At 50.9% G+C, this 20,663-nt stretch overlaps 9 protein-coding genes across 9 annotated transcripts; 4 read left to right on the forward strand and 5 right to left on the reverse strand.

Annotated features, from left to right (window-relative positions):
- Positions 1 to 185: 185 nt before the first annotated feature.
- Positions 186 to 2,666, reverse strand: ampp (aminopeptidase P; the record flags this gene model as incomplete). Its single annotated transcript, XM_043275440.1, has 10 exons — positions 186 to 433; positions 487 to 531; positions 580 to 664; positions 715 to 1,549; positions 1,604 to 1,649; positions 1,699 to 1,920; positions 1,982 to 2,043; positions 2,104 to 2,269; positions 2,347 to 2,406; positions 2,471 to 2,666. The coding sequence occupies 10 exons, from the start codon at positions 2,664 to 2,666 to the stop codon at positions 186 to 188; spliced, it is 1,965 nt and encodes a 654-aa protein (XP_043134429.1).
- An 809-nt stretch (positions 2,667 to 3,475) lies between these two features.
- ACHE_21366S (putative importin 13) lies at positions 3,476 to 6,749 on the forward strand (the record flags this gene model as incomplete). The annotated part of the gene is made up of 4 exons (XM_043275441.1): positions 3,476 to 3,538; positions 3,604 to 3,794; positions 3,862 to 4,348; positions 4,401 to 6,749. 4 exons carry the CDS (start codon positions 3,476 to 3,478, stop codon positions 6,747 to 6,749), a joined length of 3,090 nt encoding a protein of 1,029 aa, XP_043134430.1.
- A 561-nt stretch (positions 6,750 to 7,310) lies between these two features.
- On the forward strand, positions 7,311 to 8,405 carry ACHE_21367S (uncharacterized protein; the record flags this gene model as incomplete). The annotated part of the gene is made up of 1 exon (XM_043275442.1): positions 7,311 to 8,405. The coding sequence occupies one exon, from the start codon at positions 7,311 to 7,313 to the stop codon at positions 8,403 to 8,405; it is 1,095 nt and encodes a 364-aa protein (XP_043134431.1).
- Positions 8,406 to 11,566: 3,161 nt separating this feature from the next.
- Positions 11,567 to 12,070, reverse strand: ACHE_21368A (seipin co-factor family protein; the record flags this gene model as incomplete). The annotated part of the gene is made up of 1 exon (XM_043275443.1): positions 11,567 to 12,070. The coding sequence occupies one exon, from the start codon at positions 12,068 to 12,070 to the stop codon at positions 11,567 to 11,569; it is 504 nt and encodes a 167-aa protein (XP_043134432.1).
- Positions 12,071 to 12,635: 565 nt separating this feature from the next.
- SNZ1 (pyridoxal 5'-phosphate synthase subunit PdxS) lies at positions 12,636 to 13,606 on the reverse strand (the record flags this gene model as incomplete). Its single annotated transcript, XM_043275445.1, has 2 exons — positions 12,636 to 13,448; positions 13,508 to 13,606. 2 exons carry the CDS (start codon positions 13,604 to 13,606, stop codon positions 12,636 to 12,638), a joined length of 912 nt encoding a protein of 303 aa, XP_043134433.1.
- Positions 13,607 to 14,171: 565 nt separating this feature from the next.
- Positions 14,172 to 14,748, forward strand: ACHE_21370S (uncharacterized protein; the record flags this gene model as incomplete). The annotated part of the gene is made up of 2 exons (XM_043275446.1): positions 14,172 to 14,525; positions 14,596 to 14,748. The coding sequence occupies 2 exons, from the start codon at positions 14,172 to 14,174 to the stop codon at positions 14,746 to 14,748; spliced, it is 507 nt and encodes a 168-aa protein (XP_043134434.1).
- A 177-nt stretch (positions 14,749 to 14,925) lies between these two features.
- On the reverse strand, positions 14,926 to 16,658 carry ORC2 (origin recognition complex subunit 2; the record flags this gene model as incomplete). The annotated part of the gene is made up of 2 exons (XM_043275447.1): positions 14,926 to 16,593; positions 16,656 to 16,658. 2 exons carry the CDS (start codon positions 16,656 to 16,658, stop codon positions 14,926 to 14,928), a joined length of 1,671 nt encoding a protein of 556 aa, XP_043134435.1.
- Positions 16,659 to 17,089: 431 nt separating this feature from the next.
- On the forward strand, positions 17,090 to 18,546 carry ACHE_21372S (bifunctional ornithine acetyltransferase/N-acetylglutamate synthase; the record flags this gene model as incomplete). Its single annotated transcript, XM_043275448.1, has 2 exons — positions 17,090 to 17,571; positions 17,628 to 18,546. 2 exons carry the CDS (start codon positions 17,090 to 17,092, stop codon positions 18,544 to 18,546), a joined length of 1,401 nt encoding a protein of 466 aa, XP_043134436.1.
- A 390-nt stretch (positions 18,547 to 18,936) lies between these two features.
- Positions 18,937 to 20,610, reverse strand: SEC61 (translocon subunit SEC61; the record flags this gene model as incomplete). Its single annotated transcript, XM_043275449.1, has 5 exons — positions 18,937 to 19,018; positions 19,071 to 20,146; positions 20,203 to 20,370; positions 20,426 to 20,526; positions 20,601 to 20,610. The coding sequence occupies 5 exons, from the start codon at positions 20,608 to 20,610 to the stop codon at positions 18,937 to 18,939; spliced, it is 1,437 nt and encodes a 478-aa protein (XP_043134437.1).
- Between the last annotated feature and the right edge of the window lie 53 nt (positions 20,611 to 20,663).

The raw sequence follows: 20,663 nt of genomic DNA on the forward strand, positions 1-20,663 counted from the left end.
TGAAGTAGACTACTTTCTCGTTAGCGATGCTCTGGCCTTCTCCAAAGATTCCGTCCTTGGCTTATTTAGCTTAACCCTTGATTCCCTAATATATCATGATCCTCGGTATCAATTAAAAATAAGAAGCATTGTGGGTGATATTCATAATGAATTGAGTGACCGTATCTATATACCTCCAACGTCCCTTATTTAGAAATAGGTTGCGTCTTCCGCTGGAGCCAGTGCCGTGTGTACTCATCATTTTCAAAGAAGTGGTGAGTCTTCTCCCAAATCTCCGCATGGTACTTATTCACCCACTCAATCTCGACATCCGACAAGAGGGATGGCTCGATGAGGTTATTGTCGATGGGTGTCATTGTAACGTGCTCGAAGCCCAGCCATGTCTTGTCGCCAAAGTTATGGTTTGTTTGCACTTCGCGCGCCATGATGATGTCTGATGATGCGTTAGTATCTGCAGGGCATTGAGCAGGGACGGGAGGAACTTACTCTCGATACGGATCCCGAACTTGCCGTCTTCGTAGAATCCAGGTTCTAAGGCCGTTAACAATCAGAGCATTTGTGGAATAAAAGATACCGTACCATCAGAAATGACGTTACCGGAGGCAATAGGAACCTCGGTATATTGCACACGGGAACCAATACCCATCGGTCCTTCATGAACATTCTGGGATAGGGTTAGCTATGTTCGAACCAATGCGTTCTCTAACCCCTTACCAGATAAGAACCAACTCCGTGGCCGGTTCCGTGGAGGTAATCGAGTCCTTCCTTCCACAAGAATTGCCTGGCGAGGACATCCAGCGCAAATCCACTGGTACCCTTCGGGAAAACGGCAGAGTCTATACCGATGAGTCCCTTAAGGACCAAAGTGAAGGCCTTCTTCTCAAGTGCAGTTGGTGTTCCAAAATGGTATGTTCTAGTCACATCGGTCGTCCCGTCCAAATACTGGGCACCAGAGTCACACAGGTAAATGGCATTGGGATCAATGACAGAGCAAGCCCCCTTCTCAGGCTTATAATGAATCACAGCGGCATTGGCACCGGTAGAAGAAATGGTGTCAAACGACAGGCCGACGAAAAGGTCATGTTTAGCCCGGGTCTGCTCTAGCTTGTCTGCAGCATCGACTTCATCGAGGGTCGATTTCTTGTTAATCAATTCGTTCTCAAGCCAAGCGAAGTATTCCGTCAAAGCAGCGCCGTCCCTGGCATGACAAGCCCGCATTCCATGGAGTTCCGTTTCGTTCTTCACAGCCTTAGAGTCCGCAATAGGACTGCGGACTTCCTCAACTTGTTCTTCGCCTCCCAAGTTAAGGCTCAGCGCCCATGAGGCTTTGTTGGACAGCAGGAACTTGGCGCCTTCCTCTCCTGCAGCCTGCTTCCTGGATTCACTAAGGGCCTTGACGTCGGCATAGATAGAGTCATAAGGCTTAATTATAACGTCTTGGCCCAAGTGAGCCTTGACTTCCGGGGTCAATTTGTCGTCATCGATATAGAGCTCGACGGCATTGGGTGTGACGATGGCATACGCGAAGAAGACGGGGTTGTATGGGATACTATATTGCATTAGCCTGCAACAGTTGGGCATATCCGGTAATACGTGAACTCACTCGTTCCCTCTCAGGTTAAACAACCAAGCAATCTCATCCAGCATGGCTATCATCTGTTAGTAAACGCAGTATAGTGGGCCAATAAAGAGCTATACAGATAACAAATCCAGCTTTCTTCTTGTTTTCAAGCTCCTTACGGAGATCGCCGATTTTCTCCTGGAAACTCTTCCCCGCGTATTTCAGCGGGTGGACTTTGACCAGTTCTCTTGGGGCTGCAGGTCGGTCCTTGCCCCAGACCAGGTCGACCAGGTTCTGTTGAATTCCCACCAACGAGGAGCCGTTCTTTTCCAAGGTCTCGGCGAGTTTGCGTGCGTCCGCTGTATCATATGAGCGTAAGAATTCCGACCCAACCCGTGCGTCGTAATCGCTTCCACTTACAGGCTGTGAACAAGGCTGGGTCAACACCAACGGCCTTACCACCCTCCGCTTGCTCGGTCGTCCTAAGACATTATTCAGTTTCCGGATTCTGAAACCTCAGGTTGACTCAACATGTGTCATACCATTCCTGCCAAGTCGGAACATTTTCAACGCCTCGTTTCAAAAGAGTCCAGTTTTGGTCCAGCTGTTTGGAAGCTTGATTGAAGTATCGCCCGTCTGTGGACAAAGCCGCCTTGGTCATGGACACAATGGCAGTACCGGCCGATCCAGAGAAACCAGAAATAAATTCTGCGAGGATAGGTGTAAGTGGTGACGGTTGGTAGCCGCACGCGCGCGGTCATGTAGCAAAAGGGCGACATTCTAACCTCGACGAGCATCACACGGCGCAATGTATTCCGACTGATGGCTATCTTCTGAAGGGATGACTTGGAATTGTCAGGACCATTTCTCCTTTTTTGCACTAATCAATAATAGAATATGATGTCATACTGTATACATCCACCTTGTGCTCCCCCATCAACTGCCTGAGCTTCGACAAGCGTTCGGAAGTGTCCACGGGCCCCATGTCGACGGTGTAACGCGGTACAGAGGTGGAAAAGAACCTGGCACAAGGGAGGGGGATCTTGCGAATTGATCTGAAAGTAGAAATCCAAGAAAGGCGAGCCGGAGGGCGGTAGAAAAGCATCGACTTGTGGGCGGGCGAGGTTAGGTAGGAAAAGGAAGTGAGGATATGCAGGTGACCGCACAGGAAGCGCAATCAACCCCTTTGTCTGGCGGGATGTCGCACCAATACAGTTGAGGACTGGGTGAGAAGGAAGAGGAAGAGGGATTAGACAAGAATGGCAGGCACTGTCGCGTGTCTTTGCAGCAATGGAGGAATGGATTGGATGCAAGAATTAAGCTACGAAATGATATCGGATGAGTTGTCTCCCCGGTATTGTGGTAATTACCGTTGATTACCAGTTCTACACATCAGAAACACAATCACAATAAGCCCTCTCTAGTCCATGTTATATGCAAATTGCCGTCTGCATTTCTTGTAGAATTTCCAGGCCGTTTGGCAATATTATATCCAGAATATCAACTGAATCCTTCTTCACTGGTTGAGCAGGATGGAGACAATGCCGGAATCCTGGCGGCTGACCGGAGTTGTCTGCTAGGATTGAAGCTGAGATGTCCCTGCAGGCCAAGAAGGATTGACGAATGTGTTTGTTATTCCTTATTACTGGCATTATAGACACAGAATTCGTCCATGCTTTCTTCTTCCAACAGTAGGGTTCTTAAGATCTTTCCCCAACGTCTCGTCTCATCTTTTCTCCGAAAAATACATAGATACATAGTCCCTCCATCCCACCTTCCTCACCGCCTGACTGTTCCGTGATAGCGTTATCAGCACGTGACTGTTCATCGACGGTCCCTCTTGATAGTCCACTTCGAGACTCCTGCATTCTCCAATTCTCTGCTCGACCGAAAAGGCTCCTTCGTGTTTCGGCCATGTCTATGGATGGGTTAAGTCAAGCCGCGGATGTGCAGCTGGTCATTAATGAGGCTAGGACGGTAATTCTCCTTTCTCCCGCGCGAAAATCACCTAATATCAATCAATTCGCTAATACGTCTTCTAGCTCGTGTCGCAACTCTATGACCCAGCAAATGCGGGCAATCCACCCAAGATTGCGCTTATCCAAGAGCAATTGCAAGCCCTCCAGAAAAGTCCCCAGGCTTGGCTGATTGCCAACAGCCTTCTCAGTGATAATGGCACGGATTTGAGGTTCTTCGGGGCTCTGACATTCACCGTCAAGATCAACCAAGACTGGTGTGTGGTTACTCTGATTGCTGGTCCCTAGGATCCCCGTACATGGAGTTGCTGACTCTTTTTGCAGGAAACAGTTGAGTGAAAGTGAAGCCCTGGAGCTAGTTGGACGCTTGATCGACCATTTTGTCTTCTTGGTGAACAGCGGGGAGCAAGCCCTTGTGGTTAGGAAACTTGCTTCAAGCTTGGCAACCATCTTCCTCAAATCTAACTCCCCATGGATCCGTGCAATCTGGAATCTTGCTGCTTCATTGGCAAATGGCAAGCATCTATCTGAAAAACAATGTCAATCACTAGATCTGGGAAACACAATCCTTCCAGCAATGTCCGAAACCCAGATCGTCGCACTGCTCATATTCTCCAACATCCTCGGTGAAGAGATCAATAAATGCAACGCGGAATTCAAAGGAACTGACGATAACAAACGAGTAAATGAGAACATCGCGGACGCTCTTTGTCTCGTCGAATTTGTCCTTCGCCATGTTCTGCAGCGGGAGGCGTCTGGTAATCCTGTCCCTGACGGAACACCGGGAACAGAAGCCATCAATTCGTACAATGTAAGTAGGCTGGCCCATCACATCTGCTCGGGAAACTGACTCAGCCCACAAGTCATGGCTGTCTGTTCGAGGTGTCAACCAAGTCCGTGAAATGATATCAGCACACCAACTGGCTTCAACTGCGAGCCTCGTGATTGAAAGTTTGAGGGTGGACAATTTGTCCAAGACGGCTGCTCAAGTTCTGAACGAATTAATAGAAACGCGACACTCGGTCTTCGACCAAGCTCATTCTAACACCATCCTAGAATACCTTGTCAGCGACATCGGGACCACTCGTGTCTCCTCGATCCTGGAAGGTGATTTTGACGACGAAAACATCACGTTCCTGGAGCTTTTATTGGCCTATTCGTCTTTAAAACAAGAAGAGCTGCTCTCGGGACCGTCGGATTTGCGGCATGAGAAAGTTCTTACATTCCTCCACACCATTTTCAAAGCGCCGGGTTTTGCTGTAGTAGACGATTCGGCATCACCACTCGTCCTCGAATGGTGGACTGCAGCCGCTGATGACCTGCAAATGGTGATCGATGATGCAGAGGGGCAACCCAGCCATACCTTTGCCAAACAACACCTGGCTCAAGCCGCCCTCGAATGCTTTGAAAAGCTGAAATATCCGAGCAAAGAGGAACTACGCGAGTGGAATGGCGAAAACCGCAATGAATTTAGTGTATTCCGCCGAGATGTTTGCGACTTTCTTCTTGCGGTCTATCCCATGCTGGGTGTGGAGTTGATCCAAGTCCTCCAACAACGTGCAACATCGTCCCTGGCGACTCAGGATTGGACGACCTTTGAGGCTGCGATATTTTGCATGGCACAACTCTCCGAGGCCGTCGATGAGAACCAACATGCCGATACATGCTTGAATGCGATTTTCTTCAGCGATGAATTTGCCCGATTGTGCATGGGTGAGGGTATAACAATCCCTGATACACCTCGCCAGACATTGGTGGATATGCTGGGACAATACAAGTCATATTTCGAACGCTCACACGATCTACTCCCCAACGTATTGACTTTCTTATTTGCGTCGCTTGAAGTTGGTACATGTGCGCCGACTGCGTCCAAGTCTATCTCCTATCTATGTAAGTCATGCCGCCATGCACTCAAGTTTGAACTACCAGCATTCGTGAGCCAGTTTGAACAATTTCAATTCAAACCCACTGCTACGTCCCTCACGATGGAGAGGGTCCTGGAGGGCATTGCAGCCATTATACAGACATTGCCTACAGAGGAAGAGAAAGCGCAACATCTCGAGAGAATTCTACGCTTCTTCCGGCAACAGGCGGACGTTGCGCGAGAAGAAGTTTCCCACGGATTACTGGAACCTGCTACCAGTCGCGGCCAATTGGTGCTACGCTGTCTTGCGAGTATTGGCAAGGGTCTTCGAGCTGACGGGGAGATCGTTCTGGACTCCAGTGACATTAACGCTGAAGACCCTTATCCGCCGACATTCTGGAATACTAATAACTCGGTACAGAGCATGATCATGGAATGCATGCAGCTTTTGATGACCGATTTCCCATTGGATATCACCATGATTGAAGCGGCCTGTGATATTCTGAAGGCCGGTTATACTGAAAAGACTGGCCCATACGTCTTTCCACCGATACTAACCGTCAACTTTGTTAAAAGTCTCCCGCTGGGTAGCACTGGGGCTGATGTAGTCATGGGGACGGCCTCTGCCTTCCTAGCATCTCATAGCGCTCACTCACAGCGCATTCGGGACGAGGTGGTCGCATTGATTATCCATCTGTATAGCGCTTTCTGCTGGATGCACGAGAGGCCGGAATCCTATGACCCTGAGGTTGCGAACAGTGGCATTGACTTCCTTACGCGCCTCATCCCCAAGTACCACCCTTTCTTGTTTGCACTTACCATGACGCCGCAAGAGCTGGGGCAAAACGAGGCTGGGCAATCACAAAGGCCACCGATTCTGCAAGCAATCTTGAACTTTACACTTATTGCTTTGCAAGGACAGGAGCCGCTCCCTCTTCGCTCTGCTGCCCAATTCTGGATAAGCGTGTTCAACCTTCCGGGCGGCACGACTCCCCACACGTCAGATCCAGTCCAGACAGCCATCCGAGATTGTCTTCCAGCGCTCTGTCGTATTCTCATAACGCGAATTGCTGGTCAATGTGCCCGATCCGATCTCGACCATCTCTCTGAAGTCCTTCGCAGGATCATCTTCAAGTATCAGGGACTAGCTCGCCCACACCTGGTTGCAACGCTTGACGCCGTGGCAGCTAGCCAAGCTGAACAGCAAAAACCTGTCGTATCGCCAGAGGAGAGACAACGCTTTCTTGCACAACTCACAGTCGCCAGGAATGGTAGGGCGCAAGCCATTCAGGTGGTTCGATCTTTCTGGGTCAAGTGTCGCGGAGCGGGATTCGATTATGTTGGTTAGTAGTCAAGAACAAAAACGCATAAAGAAAACATCATTCAACAAAGAGACGACAACAAAAAGAAGAAAGTACGGAGTACCGAGAAGTCCAAAATGAGGCACGAGTTCCGGTGTAATCATAAGGCTGCGAAGATGCTATTTTGGTGTGAGAACCCCTCCGATCAGTGGATACTAGGACACCGACATGTGGTGAGATTGCTGTGGGCCAGCTCCAGCCACCCGAGGCGGTGCAGTGTTTGTGCACGCTAGACGCCAATGCGAAACTCCGCATACAAAAGTCGCTGCAGACCGTATCCCGTGTCCATGTCAGTTTCCTTCGTGTCCCGGTGGCATTGGTTTTCTCTAAGGACTTTTGTTTTGGACTGAAAGACTGTCTGGCACCTTTGAGTTGGTGAGTCTTTGGCAGCCCGACAGTGAACTGGAATATTCCGCATGAATTTTAGAGAGGCCTGATTGTTGTTGTTCAGCTGTCCCTGATATATCATTGTCTACCTCATTGCATTGAATATTTGTCCATCATTTTTCTATCACATTCCGATCGGGTATTGTTCGGTATCTTGCATAATGGCTCGTGCCTCCAGTACTATGCAGCGCACCGATTCATTGGATCCAGCTACGACATGTAAAGGCCTTACGGGCAACGGTCGACCATGTCGCCGGCCACTGGCGGCCGACGAGACTGGCCCAGCCAAGTATTACTGCTGGCAGCACAAGGATCAAGCCGCAGCAGCAGCATCTGCACCTGCAACCACGCATGCAACGAGCAACTATGCAGCGCAGTCGCGAACCAGCGTCGACACCTTGATGGAGCGACTGAACATCAACGATCCGAACGCACCTCCCAAGAAATCCAAATCAAAGGGAGGTCTCCTCTGCTGCTGCTTCAACCTCATCTGCGGCGGCGACGACGAACCAACACCACCCCCCAGACCCGTTCAATCGCAGTCGCAATCGCAATCGCGGCCATCATCCAAGCCCCCAGCGGCACGTCCAGGTGGAGGACAATCGCGCTGGATCCCCTCTTCTCTATCCCCCGCGACTCAAAAGAAGCTTCTCTCCGAAATCGAAAAGCCTGTCTCAGACAAAGACGAGGACGGCTACATCTACATGTTCTGGGTAACCCCCACCTCCAGCTCCAGATCCGCCCCTCCCCCGGCAGAGATCGGCTCCTCGCTATTCGCCAACTTCGCCGAGAACCGAGACCTCCCTGACCAAATCCGCAGCATTCGCAACGCCATCCGCGCAGCCCGCGATTACAATGCTCTCGCTACCAACCCCACAGACCAGAACCCGGGTAGCGTGCGGTTGAAAATCGGACGAACAAACAACGTCCACCGCCGAATCAACGAGTGGACAAAGCAATGTTCACACGATCTCACATTGCTGCGGTATTATCCGTACACGGAGATGTCGTCTCTACCTCCGTCTGCGAATGCAACGGAGAAGAAGGTCCCCTTTGTGCATCGCGTCGAGCATCTGATTCATATTGAGTTGGGAGATATTCGCATTCGGGATATGGGGCCCTGTCCGGACTGCGGGAAGAAGCACCAGGAGTGGTTTGAGGTTCCGGCTGAGCGGGAGGCGTTGCAGTGGGTTGATGGAGCTATTCGGCGGTGGTGCGAGTGGGCGGAGGCGCATAAGAGGAAGCAGAGGCGGTAGCTGCGTTGCATTGCATTACAATGTAAATCTAGACTGGTATTGCATATCATATTTGAAGATAACGTCGAACATAGAGGAATATCAAAACCCGAACCATGGTACAGAAACCCAACCAGATAACCTTAACCTTAAACTCTCCGCCTCATCTCTCGATATAAACACTCCAAGCCACAACTTCCGCGGTTATCACACCGACCTGAAAAGCAGGATAGGCAGGTTAGACGAGTTTCGCAGCGAGGGAAGTCGTTAAAAGTGGGTGCGTGGTGGGTAGCCTCCCTACGTAACCCTTCGACCACAATGGTGGTCAATTGGCAATCATCATTGTATACATAACTCCACAAGCAACAACGGACCACCAAGGAGAATCCTCGATCGTGGCCTGAAATTGACGTGGATAAATGCAGATTGGGGGGCGTTGCAGTGGGTTGATGGGGCTATTCGACGGTGGAACGACGTACTCTGCCATTGCGCCCGAGCCCTATGGTATGTGAACCATGACTTTTCAACTCTCCATGAATGATCGGCCTTAGAGCCGATCAACTTCCCATCCCATAAGCACGAATGCATTAAACGCCGACCTACCCTCACGGTCTGTCTGTCTTACAAAGGCGAAGACCGAGTACCATGTAACTCAGGAGAAAAACTGTCGTCATCCCCCAAGCTTGAGAATCTAATAATTCAGGAATGTATGCATCTTCCATTTCTTCATCCTCGTCAGTGATAAGCTCTGCCAAGACGTCACTGAATTTAAATTGTTCCACGATAGTATTGTCCATTCTCTGAAGTTCCAAACATGTCTTCGCGTCCGAATCAGTATGTACGCTGCGGGTAACTCTTGTAGTCGCGGATTGTTGTATTACCAGTCTTTACGGGGGGTGGTATGTGCTGAGTATTGGATACTGTCGTGGTGAAGCTGAGCTGAACGACTTCCGGCATTTCTTGCGCTCTATCGCCTCTAGGAGGGTATAATAAACCATAATTCTCGCAAGCCTTGGATATACACTAATTGCTAATAGAATATTTGGTACCAAATAATAAGATTAGCAATCAGGGTGTATCCAAGGCTTGCGAATTTGACCCTCATGAGGTTATTGGAGCATAATACGACACCAGGCGTCCAAGGTCTCACACTATTGTATTTACCTTGGAGTATTTGCTGATGTGGGTGAAAAGTGAGAGAACCTTGAAGACTCCTCACAGAGTTTCTGTTTGGCAGTTGACGTGGGGAAGATTTTCAATACTCTGGAGATATCGAGACATGGCCCAGGACAGCGGGAAGAGGCTTACCAATTCCCGGCCGTCGCGGTGGGCAAGGGATGGTAACCAGGCGCCTGTGAATCAAGACCCTAGGAACGGTCATGTCCATGGGATAGACAAAGAGAGTTTCGGGCTGCTCGAGTCGCTGAAAAGGACGTGAAACAAGACAAAGAGTTGAACCTTGGCTTGCTCTAAAGACGCCGATGCTGTGAGTGAGGACCAACTTTCACTCCGAGGGCACCAGGGCAGATGTCGGAGCGAAGGTTTCCATTAATGGAGACGCAGTGTAAGGCCAAAATCGATCTTCGGTTAAGGGTCATAGAGCTTTGGTAGGAGCTCGGAAACGAGAGACTGCTATCAAGCCCTGCAACCTGGGGACATCAGCTGCTGACTTCCTGCACAAATTTCAATATAGTCACAAAGTACACGAAGAAGTAAGTGCACATTTGTACGTGCTCTCGCCTTGGCTATCCACTGTCACCAATGCAGTGTCGGAATTGCCGATTGCGATGGGATGCTTACCATAACGCCAGCATTGCAGCGCTGTCCAGTTGAGCATGGTGGCGTTCGCTATGATGGCATTTGAAATTGCACGCCACTTGTTTCCGAGACTGGGAATACTTTGCAAGATGCAATACATCCTCGTGAATGATAGAAACTGCTTCACCAGGTGTGATATTCGGGAACACATAGGCGTTGTGATTCGTCTAGATAAGCCAAGTTTTGCTGGACAGCTCGGCGTGGCTAACAAGCTCAAATCGTTAAATGATTAGTCTGTTAAGATGCCGAATATACGCCACTGTTTCCATCAATCTCGAACGGCTGCCATGTGAATCATTAGCTGTGGCAAATCACTCTCTGAATCGAGAGGCGTTTTCAAAACAAGGTTCGACAAAGAAATGAACTGCATACAGCACCATAAATTTTCCTCTGTAGCCGGTTCTGAGTACCATAAAAATGGCACCACGTTGACAAGATGGTCCGAGGGCTTGCAGGGCACCGACAGTCGGACTTCGGGATACCAATTCAAGTTCACCATGAAGGCGATTGAATAGATCGCAAAGAATGATCTCAATGATTGCTCTTGGTCCGCACTCAGAGTCACATCGCTAAATACCGCGAGTATTTCATGTTCGATATAGCAATATCAGCCCAATCCTCAAGATTGCCCTGCAAACCCTCATTGCTTTGCCGTCCATGAATACGCGGGATCATTTTCATTATACGAACCCGCAACCTTTTCTCAGCAACCAAGTTCACTGTCTTAACTCTGTTGCACACATTACAGTGGTGCAATTGAGGGCATTTGGGCCCTTTCTAGCACTGTCATTGCATTTGCAGCAGTTGCTTCATATCTGGCCGACACGATGCTGCTCATTAGGCTGATTCTGGGATGTGTGTCTTCACAATTGCAGATAATCCGGTTGGTTACTCAAGTCACTCTGCCTTTCTGCAGCCTGTTTTGGTTTTTTCATGGGCCTCTTGCACTAGAATATAATGTATGAATGGTCTTGTTCGGATTTCTGAGTATGAGCTTGCCTCTTCTCTAGTAGTGTTATCTGCTCTCTTGCTAGGGCTAGAAAGCAACCATACCTTAAATACACCGGTGTAAGTCAGTCTCTTCATCAGATTCGAAGTCTCATGATGACTGAGGGGGCGTTTGGGAGGCATTGTTGTCTGAGAACGTTACGAAGCAAGAAAGGTAAGCGTCAACTACGCACTATGATAGCACAGTATGATGTCTTGGGCACTATTCGGGGTGAATGAATGAAGAATTATGCTCAGGGGCTGATCCATAAACGGTAGCGCACTTAGTGTATATGCGAGAGGACATATGGACATGACTGGCATTGTTTGGTTCAACCATGGTACATACATCCAGCCCCAACCTTACATAGTAACCTTCAACACCCCATTCTCCCTCTTAACATACCCCCCTCCCCATAACCACCGCGGTATCTCTCAGCATAACTCCCCCAAACCCACCTCCCCACCAGAAACACCCCCCATCCCCATCCCCAAGCCACAACCCCTAACACACCCGTAATCACCAGAACCGGCCCCAACACCAGTAATCCCAAAAACGCAAATAACCCCGCCGAAACGAGGCCAGCCGTCAACACGCCAGTCGTAAAAAGGAGGAGCGGTAGAATAGAGGTTAGGAATTGGGCGACGAGGAAGGTTGTTAGGAGCGGGTGGGCGTTGAAGTGGTTTTGGAGGTTTGTTAGGGCGGCGGTGGCGGGGGGGTTGATGTAGGTGTATATGAGGTTGTGTAGGTATTCGATTTTGGATTGTTTATCGGATTGGGGTTGAAATTGGGAGGTTTGTTTTGGTTTTGGTGGTGGGAGGGATTCGGGTTTGAATTGGGGTGCGGTGTTGGAGTAGCCATTTTCGACTGGGATTGCCATTGTTGCGTTTCGGTTCGACTTGGCTTGACCTGACTCCACTCGATTAATGCGGTATCTTTATGTTAATTAAGATGTCTGCTTGCAATGAGGATAATGATAAGAGCAAGTTCGAGCTGACTCGGACTCGGCTCGGAGCAAGTTGGCAGAAGGCGGTAGAGTTTTGCCAGATGTATATTCGTATGTATTTCTAGTTGGTCATCGAGTGTACGGCCGTAATTTTGTATACACTCTCTGAGGTTTCTCCATGCAGCAGAGCTCAAGAAATTCGTGGAGTTTGCTTAATTCATGGACGGGATATTGTCGGGAATAATGAAGATTGTCAAGAGGCCTGAGCATGTTGTAGCCCGGATATAAACGTGGCCCGGCCCGGTGAACTAAAGCAGGTGCGAATTTAAATTTTGAACGGCTCAATGCGCCTTGAGGTAATGCACCAGAAATCGTTTCATGGCTCGTAAATGACAATCACTTTTCAGTGGCTCAAATACATATCAACAACAGAAAATGTAGGCAAGATGCTGTACAAATAACTTCCAAACGCCATAACAAAACAGACTCAAGTTTTAGTCTACCACCCGCGCTTGGCCAACTTGTCACCCTCAGCCATGTGCGAGACATTGATACCAACAATAGCCTCGCCCAGACCCTGGCTGACCTCCGCAAGAACCTTCGGGTCCTTGAAATGCGTAACAGCCTGCACAATAGCCTTCGCGCGCTTCTTCGGGTCACCAGACTTGAAGATACCAGAGCCAACAAACACACCGTCGCAGCCCATCTGCATCATCAGCGCCGCATCTGCGGGAGTGGCAACACCGCCAGCAGCAAAGTTGACAACAGGAAGACGGCCCTTCTCAGCAGTCTCGCGGAGCAGCTCGTACGAGCAGCCCAGCTCACGCGCGTACAGGCGCAGCTCGGGCTCGGCGTTGGGCGAGCTCTGCAGGATCGCGCGTGCACGCGCAATGTCCGAGTTGACGGTGCGCATGTGCTTAACGGCCTCAACAACGTCTCCGGTACCAGCTTCGCCCTTGGTGCGGATCATAGCGGCGCCCTCGGAGATACGGCGCAGGGCCTCGCCGAGGTTGCGGCAGCCGCAGACGAAAGGGACCTTGTAGTTGTGCTTGGTGACGTGGTGGACGTCGTCGGCCGGGGTGAGGACTTCGGACTCGTCGATGTAGTCGACGCCGACGGCTTCGAGGATCTGGCACTCGACGAAGTGGCCAATGCGGGCCTTGGCCATGACGGGGATGGTCACAGCTTCCATGATCTCCTTGATCATGCCGGGGTCGGACATGCGCGCCACGCCACCATCTTTTCTGATATCGGCGGGGACACGTTCGAGGGCCATGACCGCGGCGGCACCGGCTTCTTCAGCAATGCGGGCCTGTGGAAGAATAGTCAGCTTCTCGCAGTCTGTTATCGTGGTTTCCAAGTGCAGCGTACCTGCTCCGCATTGACAACGTCCATGATCACACCACCCTTCAACATCTGGGCCAAACCGGCCTTGACCGTGAAGTCGGGGACACCGTTCTGCTGAGCCATTGTGATTGATATGAGAGATAGATAGGGTTGAGAAGAAGACAAGCGATTAAGTGGTGACAAGAGATGGAACGAATTGACCGTTTAGAAGATGCGAACGACCCGCTTGAAAAGAGAGGAATGAGTCAACGGACAGGTTCTAGACAGAAATAAGAATAATAAAAATGCGTTGCCTCTAGCGGCGAACGAACCACTTCCTTTTCCCCTCCCCCGCCGAACTTTTTCCCTCCGAGGGGCAGGCCTTCTCTGATTGGTCTTCGGTCCCGTGTTCACGTGCCACCGGTTCACGTTGTTCCCCGCGGACAAGTCAGGTGATTTGCTGACTGTTCTGCATGGTAATTTTGTATCGTAAGTTACAGATGGACTGACCGCCTTCTGACGTCACAATGTACAATCACCGTCTGTCGCTACGGTCAAGTAACATTCCAGCTTGTCCTGTTACTGTTTACTTTCAATTTATCAATTGCTTCAATATCTGTGACCTCTTCTTTAAAATCACCCACCACACCCAATCCAACCAACCACCCCGATCCTCCCCCATTGCATCTCGCACAGAACCACCATCACCATGTCCCTCCTCTCCCGAACTTCCACAGTCCTAGGCATCGGCCTTGGCCTCTCCTTCACAATGAACCCCCTCTCCCCCCTCCGCGCATCCCCGATGCAATGCCAATACAGCGCCCCCTACTACCGCACCGAAGCTCCCGCCGCAGAAACCGGCTGGGGCGTTCCCGCCGACGATCACCTGCTCTCCAAGCAGGGCAAGACGAGACCGGGTACGAGTGCGGGTGGGTTTCTGACGAAGAATAATATGAAGCAGGTTAGTTTCGGGAGTGTGTTGGGGTTGGTTGCGGGGGTTGGGTTGAGGGCTTTTTCGAGGGTGCTTGTTGTGTTGATTGGGATGGGGTTTGTTTTTGTTGAGGTATGTTGTTGTCATTGGACTCTGTTGTTGTGTGAATGGGGCTGGAGGGATAGGTGCTGACCGATTGTAGTGGGCTGCGTCGAAAGGGTATAACATTGTGCCTGTGAACCGGTTGCAGAGATATGTCAAGAACACCGACTTGCAAAGGGCGTTGTCGAAGTATGCGCCGTTTAAGGTGACCTTTGGTCTCACCATGTCGCTTGCTGCGTTTGCGCAGTTTTAGTAATAGGCTGTTTCGAGAACCCGCCAATACTCGATAATAAGACGTGGAGGCAGGTAGTATGGTTGGATCTTGTTCATGTTGCAGTACTATGTACGCAAGATAAAAACTCCCGCTAGGCATTAAATTAATACAAATTCCCTTCATACGAAGATATATACGCACGGGTATCATGGCAACTCAGCTCAACACCAAATCCTCCAGAACACCCTCCATTTCCTCTCTCGAAAGAGGAACCCCCAATATCTCCATCCCACTCGCGTCCATCCGCGACGTGATCATCTGGTGATCATGAAATTCCTTCAGCAGCGTCCGGAACATCATCTCCGACGAAGCGATGAATTCCTCTGTTGCTTTTTGGTACAGCATGCGGAATTCAATGCCTGTTTCGTCGTGGGCATTATTTTCTCCTTGTCCTTGGCCGCCGTCTTCGTCGTCTGAGTTGTGTCCTTCGTCCAGCATTGTTATTAACTCGGTGAGGAGAAGGCGGTACAAGTTCTGCGCATTCTCTGGAAGACTCTTGAGCACAAACCCAACACCTTCTTTTCCTCCGATGCGGCGGCCCTTGCGGCCCAAGAGGCCGTGGACTTCTTCGACAATGTCAAACTCTGCATCGAAGGGGGAGAATGTGGTGCAATCATGGAAAACAAAGTTGTATTGATCGCGGAAGTTGATGTCCCACATCAGAAGGAAGTTTGGTGTATCTGCTGTCGCAAGTAAACGGATCATAGGTGTTGCGGCCAATCGAGAAAGCAGGGCTTGGTTCACTGCTCGTCTGAGCGGAGGCGCATCAATCGAGTTGATCAGGACTGTAATGGGCTCTTGGTATGGTCGTGACTTGAGGACGGACTGCAGCAACTCCAAGACTTCGACTGGTTGTGAACCCAGTTTCGACGGGAGATCTGCACCAAGAACGGCTGTGGCAATCGTAGCAAAGATCGAACGAATGGAGATATTAGGCGTATGTCCGTTGACAATCACAATCGACGGCGATGCAGGACTATGTTTCTGATAAAGCCAATCCGCGAAAGACTGCAAAAGCCTCCGTTTGGACCCAAACCCATAGAGACATATATTGAATCCCTGGTCAAATTCGAAATCCCACTGCGGGAACGACCGATGATGCAAGTCCAGCAGGAACTCCTTCTCCCTGTTACACGGATCCGTATATCGCGCCAATGTATCAAAGTACTCTTCATGCGTTAACAGCGACACCTTATTCAATGTATTATTCGACGTATGTGTCGGACCCGCCCGGTTCTGGAAGAAATATCGTTCATGTGGCGGAAGCTCTCCCTCAGGTGTCGGGGAACGTTTGTTTCTCGCGCCCTTTGGTCGCCCTGCGCGGCGTTTGGGCGTTTGTGCTGGCTTTTCTGTTGGTTCTGCTGACGCCTCCACAGACTCCTTCACATCTTTGTCGCCATCTACAGTGGTGACATCCGGGGCAGTATGCTCATCCTCCAATATCTCCTCTGCTAACCGATCAGCACCATCCCACACCTCCTCGTCATCCTGCTCGAGCAGTAACCGCGCGCTCTTCTTCTTAGCAGACCGATCTGCATTCCGTGCTCGCGTAGGCGTCGACACAACCGTGGGTTTGGTAGGAGTCGTAAAAAGGGCTTTTGCCTTTGCTCGCTGCGTAGGAGTCTTTAGTCCCGATTCTTTCAGGGCGGCCGGAGTCGCGGCGATGGATTTTCGCGGCGTTCGTTTCGTCGGACTCGCTTCGGGGGAGTCATTGCCAATGATATTGTTATTCACGGAGACGGAACCATTTGCCATAGTTCTCTGCCTCTTGGGCGTCGATACCGGATGGTATTCATCGTCGGAACCGGAATCTGGTTGTTTGCGCTTCATTTCGTGAGTTGCCAGTTCAAGTCAATGGGTAACCGGGAACAAAAGCGGAGCAATACCATTCAGCCAACGCGATACTGGAAATATTCGAATTAAAACAACAGAAGGGGCAAGCGCAGGTACAATAGCGGCAATGCAAGGGCTGGAGGAGGTTGCTGGGAATGCTCAAAGTGTGGTTCTTGTTCCTGAATAAAATCCGCCGGCGTGGTCTTTTTGCGCGTCTGGAACGCGTCCCAATGAGAAAAGATGCCGATGGGTTTCTCCGGCCCCGCGATATCGGAGCAACGATTCGAGATGAGAAAAGCCTCAACGCCCGAAATTGTTTAATTAACGAGCACGGAAGTATTTATCTCGGGTTTTTGCGTAGTGGGAGGTTTGTCTGCTGCCCCCACGTAGCAATTGACTGGAATTGGCATAGAGGCGCATTGTGAGTCACCACTCCCACGAGGATATAAATTGAACCTCCTCCGTCACACTAACACCCCAAAGTGCAATGGCCTCACAACCTGCAGCCACAATGGCTGCCTCAACCTTTGCGCGGATGGCCAAAGGCCAAGTCCGCCACTATTCTGCACCACTGGAAATGTCCATCCCGCAATCCAAAAAAAAATACATCCCTGCCTCCGGCACCTACCCCAAGGGCTTCAACGTCTCCGGCACGCATGTCGGCGTGAAAGCCTCCAACACCAAGTTCCCGGACCTCGCGCTCATTTCGTCCGAGACGCCGTGCTCGGCTGCCGCGGTGTTTACGACGAATAAGTTCCAGGCCGCGCCGGTGCAGGTCAGTCGGGAGACGCTGCAGAGTCGGCGGGGAAGTGGGATTCGGTCTGTGGTTATTAACTCGGGGTGTGCGAATGCTGTTACGGGTAAGGGAGGCGTCGAGGATGCAATTGGCATGGGGGGTAAGGTTGATGAGTGCAATGGGGTTGCTGAGCCGAGTACCATTGTCATGAGTACCGGCGTTATTGGACAGCGGTACGTCTCCATCCTCGCCCATTGAGATATATACAAGAAGCTGATATTCAGTAAAGCCTGCCGATTTCCAAAATCCTCTCCAAAATCCCGGCCGCCCACGCCAACCTCTCCCCAACCCACGACTCCTGGCTCACAGCCGCCCGCGCAATCTGCACAACAGATACCTTCCCCAAACTCCTCTCCCAAACCTTCACCCTCCCCTCTTCCCCCGGCCGCACCTACTCCCTCGCTGGTATGACCAAAGGCGCGGGCATGATCCACCCCAACATGGCCACCCTCCTCGGCGTCCTCTGCACAGACGCCCCCATTGAGCCGCCCGCCCTTCAGTCCCTGCTCAAGCACGCCGTCGACCGCTCGTTCAACTCGATCTCCGTGGACGGAGACACAAGTACCAACGATACCATTGCTATTCTCGCGAACGGAGCTGGCGGCGGGGCGCCGGTTAACTCATCCTCGTCGAATGATTATACGGCTATGCGTGATGTTCTGACTACCTTTGCGCAATCGCTCTCGCAGCTGGTTGTTCGTGATGGCGAGGGAGCTACGAAGTTCGTCACTGTGCGCGTGCAGAACTCGCCGTCCTACGACTCTGGTAAACTCATCGCTTCGACTATTGCTCGCTCCCCGCTTGTCAAGACGGCTTTGTACGGCCGCGACGCGAACTGGGGACGTATTCTCTGTGCCATTGGATACACGCAGGGCGTTGAGGCTGGCACTGTGGTGCCAGAGCGGACGAGCGTGAGCTTTAAGCCTGTTGATGGTAGCCCTGTGTTGAAGCTCTTGGTGAACGGTGAGCCGGAGCAGGTTGATGAGGAGCGGGCGAGTGCCATTCTGCAGCATGAGGATTTGGAGATTCTGGTTGATCTGGGTGGTGGTGAACAGGGTGAGAATGGTCTTGGTGGTGAGGAGGCTACGTACTGGTTCTGTGACTTCAGTCATGAGTATGTGACTATCAACGGTGACTACCGGACTTAAATCAGAAAAAGGTAAAGTGTTGGATGAAATGTTGAGTTGATTATACCCAACTTCATTATGTTTACGTGCTTAAATGTGCACGGATTGAAGCCAATTACATCTATTTTGAATTTTCATTATATGGTTACAAACCAGGATTGTGTGCTATATACAGCGCAGCCTCACTTCCTTGTAGAACTCCCAGCATGACAGATAACATAAAATCATAAAAGACACTATCAATACATGTATAATGAAGTATTCAATGCTCCACATCTTGCCATCATTAATTATTATCCGTCATGTGGAAGACCTCAGAAGCAGTCTTCGCCGTAACAACACTCAACCCCGAAACGAAGAATCAAAAGAAACCACAGTCCTATCTCATACTGCTCGTCAAAAGACCCCTGCTTAGCTCCCGGGGACAAGGCCCTTGAGGCCAGAACCGAAGTCGCCCTCTCGGGCAGCGATTTCGAAGTATCCGTATATAATACTAGGAGATGTTAGTATCGGATTCAAAAATATAAAGTGAAAAGCAAACTTACGTAACGGCAAGCAGAATACCAGTACCGCTTCCAAGGGCACCAAGAAGGTCAGAGGCAACGGACAGAGCACCAATGCAAGCACCACCGAAAGCGGCAGCAGTGGGGATGATACGCTTCAGTTCCTTGTACATGCTCTGCTCACGGTGACCGGCCATGACGAGACCCTGGTCCTTGAGCTGCTTGGCAACATCACGGGGAGCAGAGCCGGAAACCTCAATCCAGGTCTTGGAGAAGAGGGCGCAGGCAACGAGCATGAAAGCAATGTAGACGGAGGTGTGAACGGGGTCGAGAAGGGCCTCCTTGAAGTTCAAGGGAGGAGACATGTAGTAGGCAATACCCGAAGCAGCATGGAGCTGAGCAGAACCCTCACGAGGCTCCCAGACACCGAGGAGCTTGACAAGGATGTTGTCAGAGAAACGCGAGTACAGCATCTGGCTGATCAGGAAGATGTTGGAGCACAGAGCGGACTGGAGCATGATGGGCATGTTGGAGGTGTAGAACAGGCGGACGGGGTAAGAACCACGCATGCCACGCTGGCGGGAGGACTTGACGGGGATCTCAACACGGAAGCCCTGGAGGTAGATGACGGAGGCAAAGACGATGACGGTAGCCAGGAGGTTCATGACGTTGGGGAGGTTCTGTCGGTAGAAAGCTTCGTACAGAGCACGCTGCTTGTCGGGCCAGGTCAACAGGAGGTGGAACAGGGCGATGATGGCACCCTCGAACTCGGGACCACGGCCAGTGTTGATGGTCGTGGGGGAGAAGGCCTTCCAAACAATCGACTCGCAGATGTTGGTCGCGATGAAAAGAGAGATACCGCTTCCGAGACCGTAGCCCTTCTGGAGCAGCTCATCGAGGAGAATGACCACAAGGCCAGCAACAACCAGCTGAACGATCAACAAAACACAGATACCGGCACCGAGGTCGCTGGGCTGGCCATAGAGACCAGTCAAGACGTAGACACAGGCCTGACCGAACGAAAGGATGATAGCGAAAAGCTTCTGAGCGGTCTGGTAGAGCTCACGGTCGGTCTTGAGGTCCAAGTTGACATCGATGAGGTGGGTACCAGCGAGGAGCTGCGCGTATGTCAGTCACAGGTCAAAAACACCAAAGTATAATAGCCAATGCATACCTGGAAAACCATGCCTGAAGAGATGATGGGAGTAATACCCAACTCCATGAGCGTACCCCGGTTACTGGCCAACATCATACGCAGCCAGTACAGCGGATCCGATGTGTCGGACGAGACGATACCATACAAGGGCATCTGACTCATAACCAAGAAGATCAACAAGGTCAACTGCGCCATTGTCAGCCTCCGCGCTGTTATCCATGTTGCCAACGTTGTAACATACTCCCGTCCACATCAGTTTCTGGTTGAAGGGAACCTTGGTCTCCGGGGCTGCCACCTCCGGGAGGAGGGGCGTGAAGGGCTTAATCAGATCGAGGAAGCGAACTATTATCCGGTTGTCAGTATGACTCGATCAATTGAAGCTGGAGTGACGGCGATCGCGTGTCTGGGGAACTCACGTCCGCTCATGGTGACGGTCGACCTCCCGAGTCAATAAGCGGAGGAATTAGGGAGAGAAAGAG

Source organism: Aspergillus chevalieri, chromosome 2 (assembly GCF_016861735.1).
Source record: "Aspergillus chevalieri M1 DNA, chromosome 2, nearly complete sequence".
NCBI lineage: Eukaryota > Fungi > Ascomycota > Eurotiomycetes > Eurotiales > Aspergillaceae > Aspergillus > Aspergillus chevalieri.